Source organism: Macaca mulatta, chromosome 12, assembly GCF_049350105.2.
Source record: "Macaca mulatta isolate MMU2019108-1 chromosome 12, T2T-MMU8v2.0, whole genome shotgun sequence".
NCBI lineage: Eukaryota > Metazoa > Chordata > Mammalia > Primates > Cercopithecidae > Macaca > Macaca mulatta.
This window is the reverse complement of record NC_133417.1, coordinates 143,488,224-143,512,613: the sequence shown is the minus strand read 5'-3', so window position 1 is coordinate 143,512,613 and position 24,390 is coordinate 143,488,224. Positions and strand designations below refer to the sequence as shown.

General features: G+C 52.3%; 1 protein-coding gene across 4 annotated transcripts in view; it reads left to right on the top strand.

Moving 5' to 3' along the window:
- PER2 (period circadian regulator 2) overlaps positions 1-21,086 on the top strand; it is a 44,973-nt gene extending 23,887 nt beyond the window's left edge. For 2 of the 4 annotated variants that reach the window (XR_013402259.1, XR_013402260.1), the window contains exons 10-23: positions 1,804-1,910; positions 2,512-2,665; positions 3,018-3,126; positions 4,203-4,328; positions 5,112-5,196; positions 6,508-6,655; positions 6,752-6,876; positions 8,048-8,212; positions 9,227-9,481; positions 11,390-12,177; positions 13,315-13,477; positions 14,336-14,524; positions 15,866-16,016; positions 18,608-21,086. Coding sequence is in view for 2 of the 4 variants with exons in the window: in XM_015111476.3 (XP_014966962.3) it covers positions 1,804-1,910; positions 2,512-2,665; positions 3,018-3,126; positions 4,203-4,328; positions 5,112-5,196; positions 6,508-6,655; positions 6,752-6,876; positions 8,048-8,212; positions 9,227-9,481; positions 11,390-12,177; positions 13,315-13,477; positions 14,332-14,524; positions 15,866-16,016; positions 18,608-18,757 (2,719 nt within the window). In the remaining 2 variants the exon portion in view is untranslated. Of the gene's footprint in view, positions 1-1,803; positions 1,911-2,511; positions 2,666-3,017; positions 3,127-4,202; positions 4,329-5,111; positions 5,197-6,507; positions 6,656-6,751; positions 6,877-8,047; positions 8,213-9,226; positions 9,482-11,389; positions 12,178-13,314; positions 13,478-14,331; positions 14,525-15,865; positions 16,017-18,607 lie in introns of all 4 variants that reach the window. The other 2 variants (XM_015111476.3, XM_015111477.3) reach the window with 1 other exon arrangement.
- The last annotated feature ends 3,304 nt before the right edge of the window (positions 21,087-24,390 follow it).

Below are 24,390 nucleotides of genomic sequence, written 5' to 3'. Positions count from 1 at the left end.
GAAACCAGCCTGTTGGAAACCAGGAGTTCAAAACGTAGCAAGACCCTGTCTCTGCATAAAAATAAAAATAAAAATTAGCTGGGTGTGGTGTTGTGCACCTGTAGTCCCAGCTACTGAGAGGCTGAGGCAGGGGGATCACTTGAGCCTAGGAGTTCAAGGCTACTGTGTTGCACCACTGCACTCCAGCCTGGGTCACAGCAAAAGACACTGTCTCCAAAAACAAAAAAGAAAGAAAGAAATGTGTGGGCCACTGGCAGTAGTCACGGAAAAGTGACCTCGGAAGATAGCACAGGAAGTGGACCAAGAAGCACCGGCGTGCTGGGTTCCTAAAATGAACCAGGTCATCTCCTGGAAGCTGGAGGATCAAGGCTTCTCCCTCCTCTACTCTTGGCCCAGGGACACAGGCCCCCACCTTTGGAGTTGGGGCCACACAGCCTTCTGGGGAGGCTTTGTGGGTAAAAAGGGATCCGTCACTTCCAGCTCCAGGTGGCTCAGGTGTGTCCGCAGGGCTGCCTGGGGCAGAGCCAGTTTGCAGATGCAGGCTTCTGGATACCACCCTGCCCTGCAGAACCAGGATCTTGGAGGACAGGGCCTGGGGCCATATATGTAAAGCAGCCTCGGGAGACTTTTCCTTCAGAGATCTGAGACTGTCTGTAACCCACTCCCGTGCCAACTTGGTGTCCAGCTCAGCCCTGTGCAGGGAGGTTGGCAGACAGGTGCACCTGGCGTGATGGGCCACAGCCTGCAAGCTCCCCTTGATGAAGCCTTGTGTGCGGCCTGGCTCGTAGAGCCCAAGGCCACCCAGAGCAGGTGGCCAGGGCTCCCCCTCCCCTCCCCTCCTTCTTTTCACCCTCTACCCCCTTTCTTCTCCCTCCTCTTCCTCCTCCCCTCTGTTTCCTTCCTGTTCCCCCGCTCCTCTCCTCTTCCTTCCTCTTCGTCCTTCAGCAAGGCCTTGATGGGGCCGATGCCAGGAACATTTTGTATATCCTGTCCAAAGGAAAACATGAGGCCTGAAGAGAGAGCCTCAGACAAGGAGGAAATCAAAGAATAACGCCAGGCCCTTGAGAAAGTTCTGCACCACGGTCTAAAGATTGACAGGGAAAACCTTCCCTCAAGCAGCAGAGTTTGAGGAAACATGGGTTTGGATGCAACAAGTGTGAAGAGGCAGCTCGGGAGAAGAAATGGTCGGCGGAGCCGGCAGAGGGCGCTGGACACAAACAGAAGCAGAAGGTGCTGCTGAAGTTCAGCTCCGTCCTGCAAGGGAGCAAAGCCACAGCTCCGGGAGGAGGCATGAGCACACAGGGCAGAGGCCCAGCCAGCCACCGAGACTCCAGAGAAGCCACAGTAAACCAACTGGATGCTGAGGCCAGAGTCACATGAGACCAGGCTGGAAAAGAAGCACATACAAAGGGTTTGCCGAGGTCCAGGCAAAACTTGTTAATCAAAAATCCATGCCAGGCCCCGTGTGGCCAAACTAATGAATGACACAGAAAAAGAAAAAGATGCCAGAAGGAAGAAAACAAAAGCATGATCATGACTTACCTTTTGGGAGGTGAAACGCAGAGCTGAAGCACTCAGGCTCCAGCAGAGGGAGCCTCCTTCGGCGTCCTGGACACTGGACCTTCGTTTGCTATTGATTGGAAGTCTAACTGGTTCTGTTAGTCCAACTTCCACATTTTGACCTCCGGGGGTGGGGGGTGGGATTTGGAGTGTATCTTCTCTTTCCAGGGAATAAGATGGTTCTTAGTGACAGTCTCCTCTGCTGTTTGGACGCCGATCCTAGCATGTCTGCTTGCCTTCCAGGGCGGTCCCTCTCCTGGGCTACCTACCTCAGGACCTGATTGAGACCCCAGTGCTCGTGCAGCTCCACCCTAGTGACAGGCCCTTGATGCTGGCCATCCACAAAAAGAGTAGGTCCCCTTTTCACGGTACATCCTAAAGTGTTTGGCGGAAGTTCGTGTGTCCTTGGGGCTTCTTCTTGGGACCAGTCTAGCTCTGACAGGTCAGATCAGCTAAGGACAAGCAGGTGGTAGACGCTCGCCTCGCCACCTCACTCCTGGCACTGCAGTGCCCAGTGGAGTCAAGAGAGAGGGGTAAACTCATGTGAGTTCCTTTGTGGCCAATTGTTTCTCAGTCCGTGGCCTGAGTCTGTGGCATCTCATGTTTACTGTTGGCTTCAGTGGTGCATGGGAGGAGGGGAGACCAATTCATCTGTGGCTAGGAAGGTTCTGACCAGGCCAGGGGAGTGCAGTGCATGTCCTCATCAAGCCCAGCCCTCATAGACGCAAGTGACACTCTAGCAGAGGTGAAACATGGGATGAAACAGCTTCTGCTGGAAACAGCCTCCTGGTTGTAATCTACAGCAGAAATGGGAGGCTGAAAGCAGTGGCTTTGAAGAAGTGTTCATACCCCTAACGTTTGGAAATGATCCCGGGCCTGAGTGAATCTTGACTTGTCTCTGTCTACTGTTTGCTCCCCTGTTCCCCTGAATGCTGGCTTTTGCTCTCCTAGTCCTGCAGTCGGGCGGGCAGCCTTTCGACTACTCTCCCATTCGGTTTCGCACCCGGAACGGGGAGTACATCACGCTGGATACCAGCTGGTCCAGCTTCATCAACCCATGGAGCAGGAAAATCTCCTTCATCATTGGGAGGCACAAAGTCAGGGTGTGAGTGCTCCAAGGGCCTGAGGTGGCTCAGGGGTCTCGGGCGGGGGTCTTGGGCTGTCCTTACCTCCCAGCAACAGATGGTATAGGGAGGGGCTGAGAGGCCAAGACCGAAACCTCGCCTCCTGCCACCAATCTGGAGCCCCAGGCTGGTAGGCAGGGGTGACCTGTCCTCTGCCCCAGGTGGGAGGGACCTCATTCAGGCCGAGTAGGGAGTGGGCAGGCAGCAGCCTGGGGGGCTACAGGGGAGAGGCAGAGGGCCCACCCAGGCAGGCAGCATGTAGTGGCTATACAGTCACGCCAGAGAGGTCCTCCTGTGGAGCCCCATCTAACAAGATGAATTAAAACCACGCAGGGGCCCTTTGAATGAGGACGTGTTTGCAGCCCACACTTGCACAGAGGAGAAGGCCCTGCACCCCAGCGTTCAGGAGCTCACGGAGCAGATCCACCGGCTCCTGCTGCAGGTGCGTGTGGTGCCTGCATGCCCTCCTCCCAGGTAGCAGCCTGAGAGCCCCCTGCAGAGGACATAGGCTCTGCACCCTGGTCCTGGCATACCCACTCAGACAACTTCATCTGTCATTCTCTGAACATCCCTCAGGGGACAGTTTGGGCATAGACTGTGCTAGTCTGAGACAGTCCACAGTACCCTTGGCTCTCTCCAGCCTTGCATTCAACATTGTCTGAACCGCAGCCCTGAGTGAGCGGCTGAAGGACATGTGCAGACCCCGTGCTCTGACACAGGCTGCATAGTCCCAGAGTGACCTCTCAGTGGTGTGGGGGCTCATTCTAATCCAGAGCAGTGGGACTTAGGGACGGGACATTGTACTCAAGGTCCCTTAAAAAATCAGGCCCATCGGCCGGGCGCGGTGGCTCACGCCTGTAATCCCAGCGCTTTGGGAGGCCGAGGCGGGCGGATCACAAGGTCAGGAGATCGAGACCACGGTGAAACCCCGTCTCTACTAAAAATACAAAAAATTAGCCGGGCGCGGTTGTGGGCGCCTGTAGTCCCAGCTACTCGGGAGGCTGAGGCAGGAGAATGGCGTGAACCCGGGAGGCGGAGCTTGCAGTGAGCCGAGATCGCGCCACTGCACTCCAGCCTGGGCGACAGAGCGAGACTCCGTCTCAAAAAAAAAAAAAAAAAAAAAAAATCAGGCCCATCGCAGTCAACCCCACGCCTGAGAAGGTGTCTGCCTCTCAGTTCCTGGAGGCTGTGGAGTGAAGCTGTCATCGCATCTTGTTTGTTTTAAACCCCTCCACAGAGGTGCGGCTGGCTGCAGCTCTGCGTTGATGACTGGGTTGGACACATTCCTTTGGTGCCGTCTTCTCAGTGACTGCATGTCTGGGTCGGGGCACCGCGGCTGGAGGCCGGGAGTCAACCTCTGGAGCTGACCCTGGGGTTCAAACCCCAGCTCCCCTGGTCTTTGTCATGTAGCCTTAGGCAGGTCACCATCCTCTCTGTGAAACGGTGTGTTGGCAGGGGGCCACATGTGTAACTCAGCAGCCCTGGCTGTGTCTGTAGCACTGTCTGCTGTCTCCCCAGCCCGTCCCCCACAGCGGCTCCAGCGGCTACGGGAGTCTGGGCAGCAACGGGTCCCACGAGCACCTCATGAGCCAGACCTCCTCCAGCGACAGCAACGGCCACGAGGACTCACGCCGGAGGAGAGCCGTACGTCCCCTTCCGTTCTCCCTGTGAAAATGAGTTTGTGGATGTCCCTCCAGAGTTAGAAAGCACACTCAGGACAACCTTTGGCAGTTAGGAGAGGCTTCATCATCGCAGCTGTTTCTGCTTCCTTTCTAAACTTTGTTCACTTGGGACGTTTTAATCTCTTAAGAGTTGAAAAAGCTAGAAACCATAGCTAAGTGTTTGGTTGAAAATTATTTAAAACAGACAAAACAAACAAAAGTGAAGATTTAACTAGGATAGAAAGAAGAAAATGTGGGCTGGGTGCAGTGACTCACGCCTGTAATCCCAGCACTTTGGGAGGCTGAGGCAGGTAGATCACCTGAGGTCAGGAGTTCAAGAATAGCCTGGGCAACATGGTGAAACCCCATCTCTACTAAAAATACAAATGTTAGCTGGGCATGGTGACGGGCCCCTGTAATCCCAGCTACTCGAGAGGCTGAGGCACGAGAATGGCTTGAACCCGTGAGGCAGAGGTTGCAGTGAGACAAGATTGCACCATTGCACTTTAGCCTGGGTAACAGAGTGAGACTCTGTCTAAGAAAAAAAAAAGAAGAAGAAAATGTAATGTGCCATTTTGCTTTATTTTTATTACTCTTTAGGATCATCAAATAGGTTTTATTTAGCTCTGCACCTGTCAGATTTCTTATTCACAATTTCCTTCTGTGTTGCTGAAATGATTTCAGCCATCCTCTGTTCTCACTTTGGGGGACAAACTGAAGGAGGTCTCCTAGAATGAATAACGTGTTCATTTTGTTTTTCTTCAAGGAAATTTATAAAAATGGTAACAAGACGAAAAATAGAAGTCTTTATTCTCTTGAATCTGGAGAACAAAAGAAAAATTCCGTTACAGGTAAAAAAAAAAAAAATTCAACATTTCCTTACTGAAACTGGAGTATGGCCATGTGAGAAGAGGGAAGCTGGGTTGAGTGCTGACTCTGGCTGGCAGGGAGTCTGCCTTGTAGCCGTGCTACTCCCTCTTCTGTGTTCAGCACAGTCTTCAGCTTCCAAGAGGCGAGAGCAGCCCTGTTCTCTGCACTCAGCCAGTGCGAGCACTGATGTCCACACTGGGCGCCTGACGCCCTGCAGGCCTGGCGGGGTGTGGCTAGGTGTGCAGGCCTGGGGAGCTGTGGCCAGGTGTGCCTTCCTGCACCCTGGCCTGCCCGCTGGGTGTGCCTGGGCCACTCGTTCTTGCTGTACAGAGTGGCTGTATGGCTGTGTGTTTACGCTTGCACACCCTTCACTCACACACACACAGACAACTGCCGACAGCCTGCCCAGCATCCACATACACTCCAACCAAACCTGTCTGAAGTGGAGAGTACCACCCAGGGGCTGCCAGCCCACCCCCACTGCCGCAGCCCTTTCCTCATCACAGCACCATACTTCCCAGGCAGCTTCATGCTGTCCTGCGTGGGTTCAGGTTCATGCTGCTCCTCTGTCCCACGTGCATTTCTCACACAGCATGCACATAGACACGTGTGTGCACACATGCATGCATCCCAGTCCCCTCCCCTGGTGGGCCCTTGCTCATTCTCTGTGCTCAGGCCAAAGTCTCCTGTGGAGAACACTCTGGCCAGACACCGCTAGGACTTTTGGCCTTGGGGATGTGTTGGTGGACATGCGGCCTCCTGGGCTCTGTGCTGGGTGTTGGGGACACATTAATGAGCTGGACACAGCTCTTTGCTTGAGGGCCCCTAGGGGACAGGCACGTGATGAATGTTGTGTGGGCAAGAGTCGAATCCACAGCACAGTGAGGAGGCAGTTGCCATCATAATTGTTACTAGCAGGGATCACCTTGAAAACTGGCCTGGCCCAGGAGGAGCGTAAAGTACGTGGGCTCTCGCCCTGAAAGTTTAAGAGTTCAAGTGAGAACTGGTGTCTCCCACTGCTGAGTCCCTGACCCCTGGGGACAGCCTAGACCCCAGAGAGAAGCAGACACCAGGCTGGGCAGCAGCTCCCTCCTAGGTCTCTCTATGGACGGCACTGTGGTGCTTGTGCCCACAGGGCTGCCAGATGCCAGGCTGTCCCCAGGCTTCCATACCCATGAAGCAGATTCTGAGCCCCCAGCCCTGTCTTCAGGTAGAACGAAAATGCTTTCTAAATACACAGCATTTTCTTTGGGAGAAAAATTAATGAAAGAACAATTTTGCCATTCCTTCAGAAATGCAAACTAATCCCTCAGCTGAGATGAAAGCTGTCCCTGCCGTGGAAAAGGACAGCCTGGGGGCCAGCTTCCCCGAGGAGTTGGCCTGCAAGGACCAGCCCACCTGCTCCTACCAGCAGATCAGCTGCTTGGACAGCGTCATCAGGTACACCAGCACTTCCAGCCGAGTCTCCACCATCTCACGCACCTTCCCACCTCTTGTGTTGTGTGGCCTCACCCGGGGTTCATGCCCTTCACACAGGTACTTGGAGAGCTGCAATGAGGCTGCCACCCTGAAGAGGAAATGCGAGTTCCCAGCAAACGTCCCAACGCTAAGGTCCAGTGATAAGCGGAAGGCCACAGTCAGCCCAGGGCCACATGCCAGAGGTATCTAACCTGTTCAGAGCCATGCACACGTGGAATAATGTAATAGTCTCTGGAGAGACTAGATGTCCCTGTGGCTTCTGTGGACACAGTGTAAGGGTGGTAGGCTCTTCTTCACATGATGAAAGTAGTTCAAAAGTCAGCACCCTTCTTAGGAGCTAGAAGCAAAGATGGTTCTGTCAGAGCCGTGGCATTGAGAACAGGAACCCAGTGGGGCTGCTGGAGGCCTGGGGCCGTCCCCTGACCCCCCTCATGCAGCCACACTGGTCTCGAGTTGTCAGTCTAGAGCAGGCCTTCTTTCCAGTGTGTCTCAGAGGGGCCCTTGTCCCTGAATGTTAACATGCCCCAGAAATCACATTAAATCCCAGGCTGCTTAAACGCTGTCGGTATTGCTGATGTTCGCCACCAGGTTTAGAAACGGTACCCCAGCTGGGCGCGGTGGCTCACGCCTATAATCCCAGCACTTTGGGAGGCCGAGGTGGGTGGATCACTTGAGGTCAGGAGTTTGAGACCAGCCTGGCCAACATGGTGAAACCACATCTCTACTAAAAATATAAAAATTAGCCGGGCATCATGGCACATGCCTGTAATCCCAGCTATTTGGGAGGCTGAGGCAGGAGAATCTCTTGAACCTGGCAGGCAGAGGTTGCAGCCAAGATTGCACCACTGCACTCCAGCCTGGGTGACAGAGCGAGACTCCATCTCAAAAAAGAAGAAAGAAAAAGAAAGAAAGAGAGAGAGAGAGAAGGAAGGGAAGGAAGGGATGGGAAGGAAAGGAAAGAAAGAGTATCCCAGATTATGGTTGGCTCCTGACTGTGGGAAAAGCCCCCGCCCACAGGCGTGCAAGAAAGGCTGCCTGGCTGCAGGCAAGAGCCCCTCACCGAGCGTTCCCTGCAGCTGCCAAGCTGCTGCGCCTGCCCTCAGAGGACTCAGGATTTAAGTGTGTAACTGCTCCCGTTTCGGAACTTGCTCTTCTCCACTATTCTCCTGTGAATAAACACTGGGGACAAATCATCCCGTGCCCGGGCCAGAGCATCTGTGGGATGAGATGGGATGGGATGGGTTGTGTGCACCCTGGTGTGGAAGCTGTATGGGCACTCGGGTGTCAGTTCCTCATCTGCACAGTGCATTGTAATGGCATGCTTGTGTTTGTTCCCCCCTTCCTCTCATGAAGAGGCAGAGCCGCCCTCCAGGGTGAACAGCCACACGGGAGTCAGCACGCACCTGACCTCGCTGGCACTGCCGGGCAAGGCAGAGAGTGTGGCATCGCTCACCAGCCAGTGCAGCTACAGCAGCACCATTGTCCATGTGGGAGACAAGAAGCCGCAGCCGGAATTAGGTACATCCATGGGCTCTTGGATCAGAGAGAAGTCTGATTTTTAAACATGAAAACAAGAAGTTTGCCATCTTAAATTTTTCTTTCTCTAAGTGCAGAAGAACCCCACCATAGCCCACTGGGGGCATTTCAGGAAATCCAGTTGTGTAAAATGCAGGGTGGAGTGTGGCCAGCCAGGGCCCAGGCAGCAACCTGTCCTGGTCCCTGTTGCCCTGTGGTGCTCTCCGGTGACAGTTGTCTGTTCTGGCATCAGTGCGGGAGGGTCAATTGTGGTGCAAGATCTTATCCCCTTTAATTGGTGCGGAGAGAGCACTGGGAGCGAGGCCCCACCTCCCTCTTCCCTGGGCGGGCCTTGGGGGTCTTTCCTCTGCCCAGCAGAAGGTGCAACCATTAGCCCTCTCTGTTTGTGGGAGGAACCAGGACAGGTGGTAAATAGATTTACAATGAGTGCATTGGTGGCTGAGTGTTCTTGTTTTTTAGAATATTAGGATTAAAATGAATCCTGAATTTGTTCTTTACTAGGTAGAGGGAGATGATGAGGAAAAAGTATATGTCCAAGATCCGGTCCCCAAGCCTTCCCTTTCAGGATGGTCAGTGGCCCTGCCTGTCCCCTATCCTGTCTGCCTCATGGGCCCACAGGGTCCCAACTGTCACCAAGCCCGGTCCCAAACCCAGTAAGATTCAGCACATTGACCCAAGTTTCTGGTGTTCTGAAAGCTAAGGACAGCCCAGGGATATCTTCAACAGCAGAGTTGAGCCCAAGGGTCCCCACGTTTCAGTTTGTTCAGCCCCCAGGTTCCTGAGCACTTGGCTGTCAGGGCTTTCCTGCCCTGCTTCTTGCCTTTTGCCATGAATTTTCTCGGAAAGCTAAATGAAAACATTGTGAGTTTCATCCTCATGCCACAAGCATGGTGAAGTCACTTTATAGGTGAATGATTTGTCTTGTTCATGAATATAGTGTGGCCTTAAAACAAACAGGGCATGTGTGGACTGGAGCCCTGGGTTCTTGTGTTACAGAGATGGTGGAAGATGCTGTGAGTGGGCCAGAATCCCTGGACTGCCTGGTGGGCCCTGCCCTGGCCTGTGGTCTCAGCCAAGAGAAGGAGCCCTTCAAGAAGCTGGGCCTCACCAAGGAGGTGCTCGCTGCACACACACAGAAGGAGGAGCAGAGCTTCCTGCAGAAGTTCAAAGAAATAAGAAAACTCAGTATTTTCCAGTCCCATTGCCATTACTACTTACAAGAAAGATCCAAGGGGCAGCCAAGTGAACGAAGTAAGTGATACCCAAATTAAAAGTGGGTTTTAAAAAATTTTATTCCTGTTGGTACTGAGTCCAGTGCTGGTTTCAAAATGTGAAATGTGTCCAGTTTCAGAAGCATTAACATGTAAGACAGCTGTTGGAACTTCCCTGGCAACGCCATCTATTTCTGTAGAACTTCCCACTAGGGGAGTGCTCTCAGGATGTCAGCTCGCATTCCCTGGGGAATAGTCCCAGGCTAGTGCCCGGGGAGGGCAGAGCCATGGCAGGGCAGTGCTGCCATGTCCACGTTTCTTGCGTGAGTAACCATGTGGGCAGGGGCCTCACCTGGATGGGACCTCCAGAGAATCAGCTAATTCAACCTCAAGATAATGGGCATGTGGTGCTGGGCACATGAGATGCACCGTCCTGACGGGGCCAGCCTCAGGCCTGGGCTTCGGACTCCATAGTCGGGCAGAGTCCATGGTCATGCTGTGGGAAGCCGCTCTGTAGGCCAGGTGCCATTTCGGGGGTCGAAGGTCAAGGGATGAAGTAAAATAGATGAGCTTCTTTACCCCTTTCCTGGCTCAGGAATCTGGCTCCTCATCCCCCAGTTCCTTCCCATACCCCCAGACAGGGCCTGCGCTTGTTAGAGATGCTGCCTCTTCCATTCCCCCTGGGACACTGGCACAGGGATCAGAGCCAGTGAGCCCAGGAAGCCACTCACCACAGGGAACCAGCTCCCCCGGGTCTCTGGGCAGACACACAAAAGGAAATGTGTAAGAAACTAAGCCTACAGCTGCCTTAAGGATTTTGTCTTCTCCACTCTTTCCTTTCTCTCCCTCTTCCCCAGATTCAAGAGTTACGACCAGCCCATAGAGAACCTCTGTAGAAATTAGAAAAAGGTGCCTTCCATGGCCCTGAGAAGACCCACCCCATGGGACCAGCCTAGTACCGAGTTCCCGCTCTTGCTTGCCCCCTAGACAACTCCGTAGCCTTATGCAGTGCACGGTCTACAGAGCTGTATAGGGCAGCCCTACCAGACCCATACATGATATCCCAGGAACCCAGTGCTTTAGCCACTGTTCCCACCAGGGGACGGATTTCTTGGGGAAGGACACCAGATAGACTGAATTGCAAAACCTCCATTTACATAGCAGTTTGCGTTGGACTAGCCTATTTGCTTTCAGCACATCCCAAAGGCATGGGACCGCCTTGGCACAGCTGACAGATGTCCCGCACACCTGCTGCAAGAGTTCAGTCACTCTGCATGATGTGAGAGGAAACCGAGAGTTCCCTGGATCCCCCTCCCACTCCTCAGGGAGGCCATGGGGACATACCCACAGTCCCTCCTTTACCAGTTGAGTCCCTCCATCATCCTGAAGAAAGCCTTACTCCACAGCACTTGTCATTACAGAAGAAGAATGTGGTTGCCAGGCAGTGTCTCCTCTGATCTTGCTCAGGCTGTTTGTCAGGTGAAAGAGGAAGCTGTTTAAGGAACAGTAGTGATAGTGCTTATAAATTGAAAACTAGAGGAGGTCGGTGGCTCCTGCCTTTCAGATTTCACAAACCGTTTCTTTCCCGCAAATACTGGGGAGCAGCAGAGACGTGACAGCTTTTTAGTGTGTTGATTTAACAAAAAGAACTTTTTTTACCACTTACTATATTAGCATTTCATAAAAGAGAGGACATTAATACCAGAAGAAAATAAGGAAAGTGATCCTGCAATTAAGAGTTTGTCTTTTAAGTTGATTCAATTTAGTTTTATGGAAAAACCTGATGTTTTGCCCTGATTTTTCTCACTTCACTGAGGGTCCGGGAAAACTGCTTGGTGGACCAGGCGGGCCCTGGGCCAGCATTTGGAAACCCAGGACTGTTGGACAAAGAGTGTCTTCAAATTTGGAGTGAAAGTTTTAACTCCAAATGTTAATTTTTCTGCATTAGCTGCCCCTGGACTAAGAAATACTTCCGGAATAGATTCACCTTGGAGAAAACCAGGAAAGAACAGAAAACTGAAGTCCAAGCGGGTCAAACCTCGAGACTCATCTGAGAGCACCAGATCTGGGGGGCCTTTGCCCGCCCGGCCCCCACTCGTGGGCTTGAACGCCACAGCCTGGTCACCCTCGGACACGTCGCAGTCCAGCTGCCCGGCCGTGCCCTTTCCTGCCCCAGTGCCAGCTTATTCCCTGCCGGTGTTTCCAGCGCCAGGGACTGTGGCGGCATCCCCCGCACCTCCCCATGCCAGTTTCGCAGTGCCTGCGGTGCCCGTGGACCTCCAGCACCAGTTTGCAGTCCAGCCCCCACCTTTCCCTGCCCCTTTGGCCCCTGTCATGGCATTCATGCTACCTGGTTATTCCTTCCCCTCGGGGACCCCAAACCTGCCCCAGGCCTTCTTCCCCAGTCAGCCTCAATTTCCGAGCCACCCCACAATCACATCCGAGATGGCCTCTGCCTTACAGCCCGAGTTCCCCAGCCGGACCTCGATCCCCAGACAGCCATGCGCTTGTCCAGGCACCCGGGCCACCCCACCATCGGCCATGGGTAGAGCCTCCCCACCACTATTCCAGTCCCGCAGCAGCTCGCCCCTGCAGCTCAACCTGCTGCAGCTGGAGGAAGCCCCTGAGGGTGGCACTGGGGCCATGGGGACCACAGGGGCCACAGAGACAGCAGTTGTGGGGGCGGACTGCAAACCTGGCACTTCTCGGGACCAGCAACCGAAGGCACCTCTGACCGTAAGGATTTTCTGATGCTCTTTCCCCAAAGCAGGCAGCAAACAGCACACGTGGCAGGCCGGCCGCACATCCTCAGTTCAGACATGGGGGTTACACGATTGAGGGTTCCACCAAACCCTGTAGGTTTTGCCATGAATGTGTGTGCCAGAAATTCATGCTTCCCAGTTAATCCTATCAGAGTAGATTATTCGAAGCCTTTTATTGTCTTGGAATCTGAATGAAGGAGGAGAGATTGTGGCAAATACAGAGTCCAGAAAGCAGCATGTGACTTGACAGTATTTATGGGCTTCGAATTTTTAAATGACACTTCAAAGATAAAGCACGGTCAGTTTAAATACCAGAGCTAGGGCTCCTCGGGGCGTGGCACCAGAGCCTGACTCAGGTGGCCCCGGTGGAGGCAAAGACAAAGGAGGACACAGCCCTAAAATCAGCGGGACTTCCGTTTCCATCCTCCGCAGGCATAGTGACACTGTGTGGGATTCTTAACCAGTTAATGAAATGGCAGTTGTATTTGCAGTTAAACACTTGTGTTTCTGAATGAGCTCAAGTGTGTGGGAAGGCCAGCAGCAGTGCAGACCGTAGGCCTCAGGCGATTCCCTGCCTTGGCCGGAGGACCTAGGGCTCCTGGGTGAGGAAGTGCAAGTGTGTAGATCTGTGGAGCTTCTCCCAGTCCTCCTGCCACCTCCGGGCTCCTGCTTTTGGAGTCCTGGGCCTATAGTCTGGGTTTCCAAGGAGAGGAGAGTCAGGGATGCTCCCCAGGCCAGGCCCCTCCCTCACTCCCAAGGCAGCACCCACACGGGGTGCTGTGAGAGGCGTTCTCCCGTCCATGTCTGCTGCATGTGAGGAGGGGGCTGTGGCCAGGCAGCAGCCTGAGGCTTTCCCGCTGGAGCCCAGCTATTACCGTTTTCCGTGTGACTCTCCCAAAATTAAATGTAATTAGATGGCATCCATAGAGCACCAGTGGAATTTGCACTGTAGGCCTGGTGGTGATGCGTGGTCTGCTCATTAAGCCCTCCCTGGTCGTGAACCTCGTAGCCGCTCCACAGCTCCCCTCCACCCTCGCCCCACTCATGCCCCCCATCCCCACCCTGCTGAATGTGCTGTGTCCTGACTGAGCCCCTATTCCTGTCCCTAAAGCGTGACGAACCCTCAGACATGCAGAATAGTGACGCCCTTTCCACATCAAGCGGCCTCCTAAACCTCCTGCTGAATGAGGACCTCTGCTCAGCCTCGGGCTCTGCTGCTTCGGAGTCACTGGGCTCTGGCTCACTGGGCTGCGACACCTCCCCGAGTCGGGCAGGTATGTTGGCCCTGGCGGGGTGTTAGGCACTTGGGAGGTTCCCACAGGATGCACTGCTCCAGAATCGCAGGCCAGCCTCTGTGCTCAGGACAGGGATCACCGGCAGTCCCCAAGCAGCTGTCAGAGCCCATGCAGACACCCACACAGACACACACTCCCTGTTCAGCATGGCCAGCCCTAGCTAGTCAGAATTCCACATCCTCCCTATTTGCTTCTGATTTCAGTGCCTGCAGGCCTCACCCTGGCTCCTTGTTGGACCATCCCTCTGACTCCCCAGATAGTGGTTTGCCTTCCTGCGTTAGTTCCACTTGTGTGAACTGAGGGTGTGAAGCACCTGCAAGCCTCTACCCGTTGGGATCTTTCACATGTGATCTGGAATCTCAGTCACCAAAAATGCACACACACTCCACAAAATTGAAGCTCCCCTACTTCTCTGGAGGGAGCTTTCACCTCGTCCCCCTTCGCAGGCCTGCTGCACAGGTGAGGCTGGCTAGGGAGCGCTCCAGGCCAGCTGCCTCCCCTTGTGGGAAACTGCGGTGCCCTGTGGTCCGCATGAGCGGAGATGGTGAGAGCTTGGGAGAGAAGGTCAAGGCTTGTAACACGCAGCTCCACCTGAGCTGCTCAGGGCTTCACAGGAAAGAATCGCCTGCATGGCACTAGCAGAGATCCTGTTTCCTAATTACCCAGAGCATTCAGGAAGTGGGAAGAGAAGGGGAACGTGCACTGGCACACATACCCAATACCTAAGAAGGGGCTGGGCTCTCTCAAATCATTCTGACTTTGAGGAAGCACATTATGCAAGGTTTAATTTCATATGTCAAGGTTTTGATGCACCATGTTTTTTGTTTTTAAAGGCAGTAGTGACACAAGTCATACCAGCAAATATTTTGGAAGCATTGACTCCTCAGAGAATAATCACAAAGCAAAAATGAACACTGGTATGGAAGAAAGTGAGCATTTCATTAAGTGCGTCCTGCAGGATCCCATCTGGCTGCTGATGGCAGATGCGGACAGCAGCGTCATGATGACGTACCAGCTGCCTTCCCGGTAACCACCCAGCGCTTTCCTAGGCACCTGGGGAGGGATGGGATTCAGGAGTTCCCAGAAACAGCAAGGTCAAGGTCATTCAGATGGGGCAGGACACCCCTCTGAAAGACTGAGATTTAGTTGAGTGCAGCAGAGAAGCAGGCTTCCCTCTGGACAATTCTACCAGGCTAGTACAGGATGGCCATGGCCTTGCAGTGTGGCCAGGGTAAGCCAGGGCCCTGTGGATTCACACCCTGCGGCCTTCGAGGAAGACAGGCTCCCGGTGCTTCCTTCACAGTGCCACGCTCAACTTTTACAAAGCATTGGTGCCAGCATCTCTTGCTTTGTTGCCCAGTAACCCTGTGAGGTAAATGGGATGTGTCTGTCTGTCTGTCTGACTTAGAGTTGAAGGAACCAAGTGTCAAGGTAGGTGACCAGCCCAGGGAGCTGGCTGCTCTGCAGTGACCCAGGGGCTCTGCGTCCACATCAGGCTGCCGTAGGGAACTGCATGTGGTCCTTTCCCTTGCGGAGCACCCACTTGGCAGGAGAAGCTGGGAGGAAAGAAAGGAAGGAAAAACGAACCCTGTATAAGTCCGTTTCCACACTGCTGTAAAGAAATACCTGAGATTGGGTAATTTATAAAGGAAAGAGGTTTAGTTAACTCACAGCCCTGCAGGGCCAGGGAAGCCTCAGGAAACTTACAGTCATGGAAGGGAGGAGAAGCAAGCACCTTCTTCACAAAGCTGCAGGAAAAGAGCACAAGCGAAGGAGGAACTGCCAAATACTTATAAAGCCATCAAATCGCATTACAACTCACTGTCACCAGGACAGCGTGGGAGAACCACCCTCATGATCCCGCCACCCCTCACCAGGTCCCTCCCTCAACACATGGGTATTACAGTTCCACATGAGATTTGGGAGGGGATTCAGAGCCAAACCCTATCAAAGCCCTAAGTCCTCTGGTCAGCTAGTGGATATGGAGGCTCCATCTCCAGGGTAGCTGTAGTCCAGACCAGCACTGGCCAGTGACAGGGGAAGGCCATCCTACTGGCAAGAATCTCCCAGATGAACCATGCCTGTTGTGGAACCAAGCCCCGGGGGACAAGGTTACACCTGCAGATACCCAACTCCCAGGCCTGTTGTAAAATATAGTAAAATTAAATCTTGACCAGAATCATCATTTTCATAGAAAAACTACAGATTCTTTACTAGGGAGATTAAGTTACCTTAAACGGTAATTTTTTTAAAGAAAAGGAAATTTGCATTAAAATCATCTAAAACTACATTATTTATACTGAAAGAATAAAAACAGAAACCCTTAAGACATTTGAAAGCTTACCAGTTTCTAAATATCTTGCGAAGAAATTTAGAAGCAGTTTTGAAGGAGGACAGAGAGAAGCTGAAGCTCCTGCAGAAACTCCAGCCCAGGTTCACGGAGAGTCAGAAGCAGGAGCTGCGCGAGGTCCACCAGTGGATGCAGACGGGTGGCCTGCCCGCAGCCATCGATGTGGCAGTAAGCTCATGGGACTTGATTTCTGATACGGCCCTAAAAGGCTCTGTGATGGGGATTCTCCGTACTATCTTTGCAACTTTTCTATCAATTTAAAACTTGTAAAATTAGGCCGGGCGCGGTGGCTCAAGCCTGTAATCCCAGCACTTTGGGAGGCCGAGGCGGGCGGATCACGAGGTCAGAGATCAAGACCATCCTGGCTAACACGGTGAAACCCCGTCTCTACTAAAAATACAAAAAATTAGCCGGGCGTGGTGGCGGCGCCTGTGGTCCCAGCTACTCGGGAGGCTGAGGCAGGAGAATGGTGTGAACCCGGGAGGCGGAGCTTGCAGTGAGCTGAGGTCGTGCCACTGCACTCCAGCCTGGGCAACAGAGTGAGACTCTGTCTCAAAAAAAAAAAAAAAAACTTCTAAGATTAAAGGTTTATTTTTTTTAAAGGCACGACAACACTAGGTCTGCTTCAGACCTAACTTTGTTCCAGTGGCTTTTCAACATTGTTTCTAAAAAGGTTGAAAAATCTAATCTCAGTCACTTGCTGAAATCTGTGTTTTCTTTCTTTCAATTCTGTTTTCGATTTTACAAAAAAATCTCTCCTATCACAAACCGTCAGTGTCCATGGAGAGTGTTAAATAATGGTGGAAAAAACAAGTTCCTGCTGGCATGCTCTCCAGGCATATGTCCTTCCACTGGCCCCATGGGCACACCAGCCCCACTCTCCTGCTCTCTGCCAACCCCTTGCCCACACACACCATGGAAGCTGCTCTTGTCAAGGTCTCAAGTTCTCCAGCAGCCAAACACAGTGTCACTTCTCAGTCCTCATCCCAGGGACCACTGGCAGCAGTGAGCGGCTCTCTCCAGGGGGCTCTTGCTGCCCTTGGCCTCCAGGCCCTGTGCTCTTCAGGCTGTCCCTCTGACCTCTTGGCCTCCCCACAGGCTCTTCCTCTTCTCTGCACCCTCCGGCTCAGTGTCTGTACCTCTTTCCCCCCCAACCCCCCACACCTTGCAAGCCCTGGAGGCATCCCAGGCTCTACTCTTAGGCCCCAGCTAGTTGGTTGGCAAATTGTCTGGGTTCAACCTTGAAGGTAGATAGAAGCCCATCACTTAGTGCCTCCAGCATCACCACACAGGTCCAAGCCATGAGGATGCTTCCATGGCATGAGCCCTGCATGTCAGAGTGGCCTCGAAGCTGCACTCACTGCTCCCCATGTCACCTCAGTCAGAATCTGTCCCCCACAGTTCAGATCCCTGCCAGCACTGTGCCACCTCAATCAGAATAAATGGTTGCAAAGTCATACACGTCTGACCGCCCATCCACATCTACCTCATCTCCCGTTTCTCCTCTCCTTCCCTCCTCTCCAGTTACACTGGCCCCTTGGCTGTTTCCCGGACTGCCCTGGCAGGCCCCTGCCACAGGATCTTCGCATGTACCCAGCCCTTTGCTTGGAATCCTTTTTCCTCAAAGAGACCTGTGGCTCACCCTGGCTGCCTTAGAGTCTGTTTTCCACCTGCTGCTGCATTAGTAATCCCTTGCTGCATGGCAGATGGCCCAACACTTAGTGACTTCAACAACAAACATGTATTCTCTTGCATGGTCTCTCTGGGTCAGGAATTTGAGAGCGGCTTAGCTGGGTACTGCTAGCTCAGGGTTGTTGCTGATGTTGATGGTAAGATACTGGTGGGGGCTTCTGTCACCTGCCAACTGGAGGACCAGCTTCCAGGAGCCTCACTTGCAGGCCTGTCATGCGCTGCTGGCTCTTGGCAGAGGCCTCAGCTTCTTGCTGTGGGGACCTGTCCGTAGGGCTGCCTGGATGTCCTCACAGCGTGGCAGGTGACTTCCCCAGAGAGAAAAAGAGGAAGCCAAGGTGCCTTTAGGACCTAGAATCAGAAGTCAGATACTCTGTTAGAGGCAAATGCCTGACTCCAGCCAAGGGTTAAGGAGAAAGGAATTAGGCCCCACCTTTTGAGGGAGAAGTGGCAAAGAGTGTGGATGCGTTTCAAAACCATTGTGTCACCTTTTCTGTGGTCTGCTGTGAATGTCCAGTTGAAAATCACAGATGTCCTGCATATACTCTATGCCTCTGGAGCCCCTCTTAGTCATTGTCCCTCTCTGCTACAAAGTGCCAGCTCCTGGGGCAGGGATTTTGGCTTTTGCTGCCGGCTGCCTCCTGGCTGACACCTGGTCACCTGCCCCTTACTCAGTTTGACTTTTTTCTTTCTTTTTTTTTTTTTTTTTTTTTTTTTTTTTTTGAGACGGAGTCTCACTCCAGGCTGGAGTGCAGCGGCGCGATCTCCGCTCACTGCAAGGTCTGTGTCCCGGGTTCACGCCATTCTCCTGCCTCAGCCTCCCGAGTAGCTGGGACTACAGGCGCCCGCCACCGCGCCCGGCTAATTTTTTGTATTATTAATAGAGGCGGGGTTTTACCGTTTTAGCCAGGATGGTCTCTATCTCCTGACTTCGTGATCCGCCCGCCTCGGACTCCCAAAGTGCTGGGATTACAGGCATCAGCCACCGCACCCAGCCAGTTTGAATGACTTTTGGAACAACTCAGATCTCAAGTTTATTACTGATTTCACTTTTTTTTTTTTCTTTTAAGGAATGTGTTTACTGTGAAAACAAGGAAAAAGGTAATATTTGCATACCATATGAGGAAGATACTCCTTCTCTGGGACTCAGCGAAGTGTTGGACACCAAAGAAGACGAAAATGGACCCCCGTTGAATCACAGGATGGAAGAGCAGACGTAACCCCTGCCCCCCTCAGCCCGGCAGCCAGCAGCTACACAGGTGGTGCTTGGAAGAGTCGAAAGATCTTCATGGCTGTTTCCACTGAAATGGACACATACGCTCATGTTGCTTTTTTTGTTTTAGAAAAAAAAAAAAGAAAAAAACATAGTTTTCTGAAGGGGTGACTTAAAACTGGAGAGTGGGGAGGGTTTGGAAAGAAATATGTTTTTATATATAAAATATATATGTAGAGTTTTGTGGGATGGGAAGAGACTTTAGCTGTTATTTAACTTGAGAAAGACTAAACGCCTCTTCGTGTCAGGGAAGTTGCCTCAGTGCTCCCAGAAGTCCTGTGACTGTGATGAGACCTCTGTCTGCTGCACCAGTTGGGGACTCTGGCTTCCAGAGCTTTCCCAGGGTGTTTGGATCAGATCAAATTTTGTCCTCTCTTGGGGACTGCTTTTTAGCTGAATTATCATTTAGTCAAGGTAGATTTTTTTTTTTTTTTTTTTTTTTTACATACCAAGTGGAGATAGCAGCCTCTCCTAGTTTTCTTTCAAAACGTTTCACATTAAATGGTGTGAAGCATTGTTTGGCAAACCAACAGCTTTGGCTTCTGGTGTGGTCAATATTTCAATCTGACATAGCTTTTGTTTGTAGTGAACAAAGTTGAAACATTTGCTCTGGACTAAAGAAGCCTAGTGGTTTGTGTGGCCAACTCCATCGGATGAATGCACACGCAGACCCTCTGCATATTTCTGCATCGTTCTTGTCTCCTTTTCAGACCATGATGGCCGATACGGAGATTGAAATATGTCATCAGTCATCTCTTTATGGTGACTTCCCTCTGCAAACCAGGCTGTGACCAACACATGTGGGACCCAGTCCTGTTTGGTCTTCTTCCGTTGGAGCCACCCAGACATCAGCTTCCACCAAGCCCACATCACATCTTCTGGCTGAGAGCAGCCACTGCCACTCAGTCCCACAGCTTGCAACTGCGTCTGTATTTTCAGGGGTGCAGTGAGCTTACCTCTCCCTCTGCACCCTGGGTTGGGTGCCCAGCCCTCATTCTTTTCATGAGCCCAACCTCTCTCGGAGCAGCTTTAGGCCTCTGCCAGTGTCCCCAGCACTTTTAAGTCATTTGGACACTTGGGGAAAAGTGAGGCCAGTCTGCCCAACTTTTTACAAAACCTCATGTTGCATTGTATATTCCAAAGATGGTTTGGAAAATTTAATATTCATACCTGGTGTGAATTCACAGTTATCACTGAAGAACAGTTGACTTAAAATTGGACCAAGACTATGAGGCTTAAAAGGGACCAGGGTTTTCTTTTTCTTTTTTTTTTTTTTTTTTGAGATGGAGTTTCTCTCTTGTTGTCCAGGCTGGAGTGCAGTGGCACCATCTCGGCTCACTGCAACCTCTGCCTCCCAGGTTCAAGTGATTCTTCTGCCTCAGCCTCCTGAGTAGCTGGGACTACAGGTGCCCGCCACCACGCCCAGCTAATTTTTTGTATTTTTAGTAGAGACAGGGTTTCGCCATGTTGGCCTGGCTGGTCTCGAACTCCTGACCTCAAGTGATCCACCTCGGCCTCCCAAAGTGCTGGGATTACAGGCGTGAGCCACCGCGCCCGACCTGGACCAGGGTTTTCTGTTTTTTGATGGAAGTGAAATCTCTTTGTAATCCACTAGGTTTTCACAGAAAAACCATCTTATGCCTGAATATTAAACCTATTTTTCGTAAACACAAGAACACTTTAATTTTTCGTTAATTTACAAAGTAACATCAGCTGCCTATGCCTACGATAAGGTAGCAGTCTGCATTCTTACGGCAATTAGCTGTTAAAACTGCTTCTTGCCTCTAAAGTCAGATCATGAAGGGATAGGTGTTAATCTAAGGTTACATGTATGTTACTGAAACACAAAACTGCCAAAATCTTACTCTGCTGTTATGAATGTTTACCATCAGCATTATTTTGTTATTTAATATATGCTCATTGATTGTAGCTTCAGCGTGTGCCAAGCAGTTGACTTAATAGGATCATCTTGTGAATTTGTTTACATGATGCCAAGCATCGAGTCATGTTTTCTTTAGTGTGTGTGCTTATACAGGTGTTAAACACTTTTTCTCTATTTTAAACTGAGCCTTCTTTTTAATATATTCCTAAAAAGGATATGTAAATAAGCTCTCAGAGTTTGTGTGATGATTTGTTGAGCCTTGCTGGACAAGTGGTTTGTTCGTGTGCAAACCAAACTTTCTTTACCCAGTGCAATAGATTTGTTTGACTGCTTGTGTCTTTTTATGACCTGTTTGCCTTTTAGAAAATTGGTAAATAAAGCGAGTATATTTTTATTTTTACTTGTATGTATTTTTCACATAGCACAGAAGAAAACCTGAATAGAGATCAAAGATTATTAAAAAAAAATTTTTTTAAGGAACTCCAGAAATTCTGCATTAAAGAATCTTACATCCCAAAGGCTGCCTCGCAGTCAGCTCCCTTATAGCGTTTGATTCTTGCTGGCTCCCTTTCTTCCTGTGTGTGTCACACACACACCCTTCTTCAGGCTGCAGAAATGAACTTTGTGTAATGCAAACCTAATCGTGTTATGACCCACAGTCTTCACTTTCGGTTGGAGGGGTGCAGCTGTCTGGCTCAGCTCCAGAGTACCCCCAGCTCTGCCTCCACGCACCTCTCTCTTCCATGCATCGCTGCCCTGGGTTACCTGGCCTTTCCAGGCTGGCTGCCTGTCTTCGGGTCATCAAGGCTAGGTAGGGTTAAAGGTGGGGCAGTCAGGAGGCTCCACCAGAAAGGTCACATGTATCCATTGCGAATGATATGGGCAGGGCAGCATAGTCCCCTGACCCCAGCCCTTCTCTCACAGTGATGAATGAAGCCTTGTGAGGCCAAAACTGTGGAAGCCCTAAGAGTTGCTCGCCACCCCTCCCACTCTTCAAACCATGACCCTGGGGGTGGAAACAGAGAACTGAATGGATCCTGAACCCAATGCCCCGCCTCTAAGAAGCTCCCTGAGCAGAAGGGAGGGGCTCTCCTCTGTCTGCCAGCCTGGCTTCCTAACTCCAAGTGCTGATGGGATAAAAGGCAAAGTCCTCCTAGCAAGCACAGAGGCCTCTGCAAACTGCCCTAAATAGCCAAATATGGTGGTTTCACTGAACCTCTGAGTGCTGTTGGGAGACTCTTAATTATATTTTTATTTACCATACAACCCCAAGGGTTTTATTTCCAAATTAAATGGAGATTCTGAGTCTCCTGGGCAGATTGCCCACAAGGGGCCTGGACAGTCTACAGGCCGCAGCTGCCTTTGTTCCCCCCAGGGATTTATGGCCTGCCACCCCCACTGCTAACTGGTCCCCTGCAGCAACCACCACCCTGCCCAGCCTCTGCTGGCCTCTGTTCCTGGCTCTAGGGAGATCAAAGGGCTCAAATGCTCAGGAAGTCCATACTCAGACAAACTTTGAAGGCAGGACTGGCCCAAGGGACAAACGGCAGGAAATGTTAGCTAGGGGAGGCTGCTGTGAAGGAGGGAGGGAGGGCTTGGTGACCCCAAGATAGGCCAGGCTTCTGGGACAAAAAGGCTATGCCAGCAGGCCAGTGCACTGCTAAAGGGAACTGAAGCTGACCTTGCAGAGGGGACCTTGGGCAACTTCCAGTCCAACCAAGAAGGATTTTGCTGATGTACAGCCTTCTCTATTCTCCTTCCCTCAACCCCCACCCACTCCACTGTCAGACAAGGCTTTTGAGGTCCCTAGTCCTCCCTTTAGCCTCCTCTCTCATAATTCCTATCACCTGTCTTTTGTTTTTACAAGGTCAACTTTATATCATGTCCCATAACCATAAACAATCCTTCCTTGCCTTCTGTATAGATTAATTCTAAACGTTAAAACCCTCTGAACAGTGTTACATTGTTGTGGCTGTGAAAACTGTTGTCTCCTGAGCCAAGTAATGTGCTAAGATTATATTTCTTTTCTTGGGAAGCTTTTGTTTTCCCTAGAGGTCCTAGTTGCTTTTTTTTTTTTTTTTTTTTTTTGCTTGCACCATTTGCCTTTATCATGTCCTCCTTGCCCCTGAAATCCAGTTCCCCATCCAATCAAGTGTTCAATCAGGCTTTACCCAAAGTCCCCTTTTGGGGCCCTGATCATCCTGTTGCAATATAAATTGCCTAACATAAAGCAGATGTTTTAGGATGAGAGCATCCTAAAACATCTACTTGGCCTTGTTCGTTTGGATAATGAGAGGAGTGTAAATCAGTTTGCAAACTTGGGAGTACAAGAAATATCAGTGAGTTTATTTTTCCCTATCACAGTTTCTCAAAGTAGTGGAAATGTCATTGTAGTCACTTGGGGGAGTGGGCGTTCTCCTTCCCTGGGGTGATGTCTAAGTGGTGAAGGAGAGTAAAGTCACAGAACAATAATCCACTTCCTTGGGATCCACCACTCCAGCCACACCCTGCCAGCCCCACCCTGCCAGCCCCACTACTGGGCAGGTGGGGAGTGTGTGAAGTAAAGGGGTAGTTTCACACCCAGGTGAGTGATGCTGGGCTGGGGGAAATCTCAGGACCCTGCTCACAGAGCAACCAAGAGCCAGAGCAGGGACAGTTTGGAGCGGGCAGGAGGGGGTCCCAGGTAATTACAGAGGTCAGTGAGGTGACTTAGGTGACTTTGGGAGCCTTCAAATCTCTCACCAAACTCACCCAGCGGGAAGCCTGCAGGGGTCCCTCTGGTGGAGAGGCAGAAGTAAAGGGGTCGTGGGAGGCCGGTCAGATCTCTCTAGGGGCAGTGGGGCGGTAGGTCTGCAGCCTAGTCCTGTCGCTGCGCTCAGCTGCTGGGGTCCCGTGATGTTCCCCTCCCACGCGGCCTTCCAGCCCATCCTGCCAGGGACACCCCTCACCTTCCCTACCTAGCAGCGCTTCTGTGAGGCCAGGCTCTGCTGGGGGTGCGGGGAGGTGGACAGGGGGTCCTAGGTCAGACTGTGCCCTTATCCAGGGACGCTTATAGCCTGGAGGGGCTCCGAACAGACCCTGACGATCCCAGCACGGGTGAGTAGAGGGGACTGAGGAAGGCAGGTGCTGTGCAGGGCAGGCTGGTGGTCGGCTGGCTGGGGTCTGAGAAGGCGTCTCCGCGTTCCGGCTCCTCCACGCAGCGTCTGGACTGACGTCGCAGGAGCCCGGCCGGGGTCCCCAGGGCGTTGCCCTAGGGCGCGGCCCCACTGCCCACGCACCCCGCCCGCGGCTAGGAGGGACCCGGCAGATGGGCGGCCCGCCGCGATGTGGGGGTCGCGGGCGTCTAGTCGGGACAAGCGCCCGCCGCCTGCCCGCGGGACAAAGCGCGCGAGACAAAGGCGCGGCCAACACCTGTCGCTCTTGGCGCGGCCGCCGCTTTTCTCCGCCGAAGCGGCCGCAGCTGCCAACTGTCACAGGCATCAAGTTACGGGGACCAGACGGCAGCTTTGGCGGGCCTGTGGGGGGCGGGGGGCGGAGGACGAGGAGGGGAGGAGGGAGGCGGGCGGGGTGCAGGGGAAGGGAGGGAGGGGCCCCGGGGGGCCAACGGGGACTAGGGGGAGATGGGGGAGCTCAGAGCGGGACGCGGGTAGTGACCCGGAGAGCAGAGCCCCGGGGGAGAGCGGCGCGGGCGGGAGCAC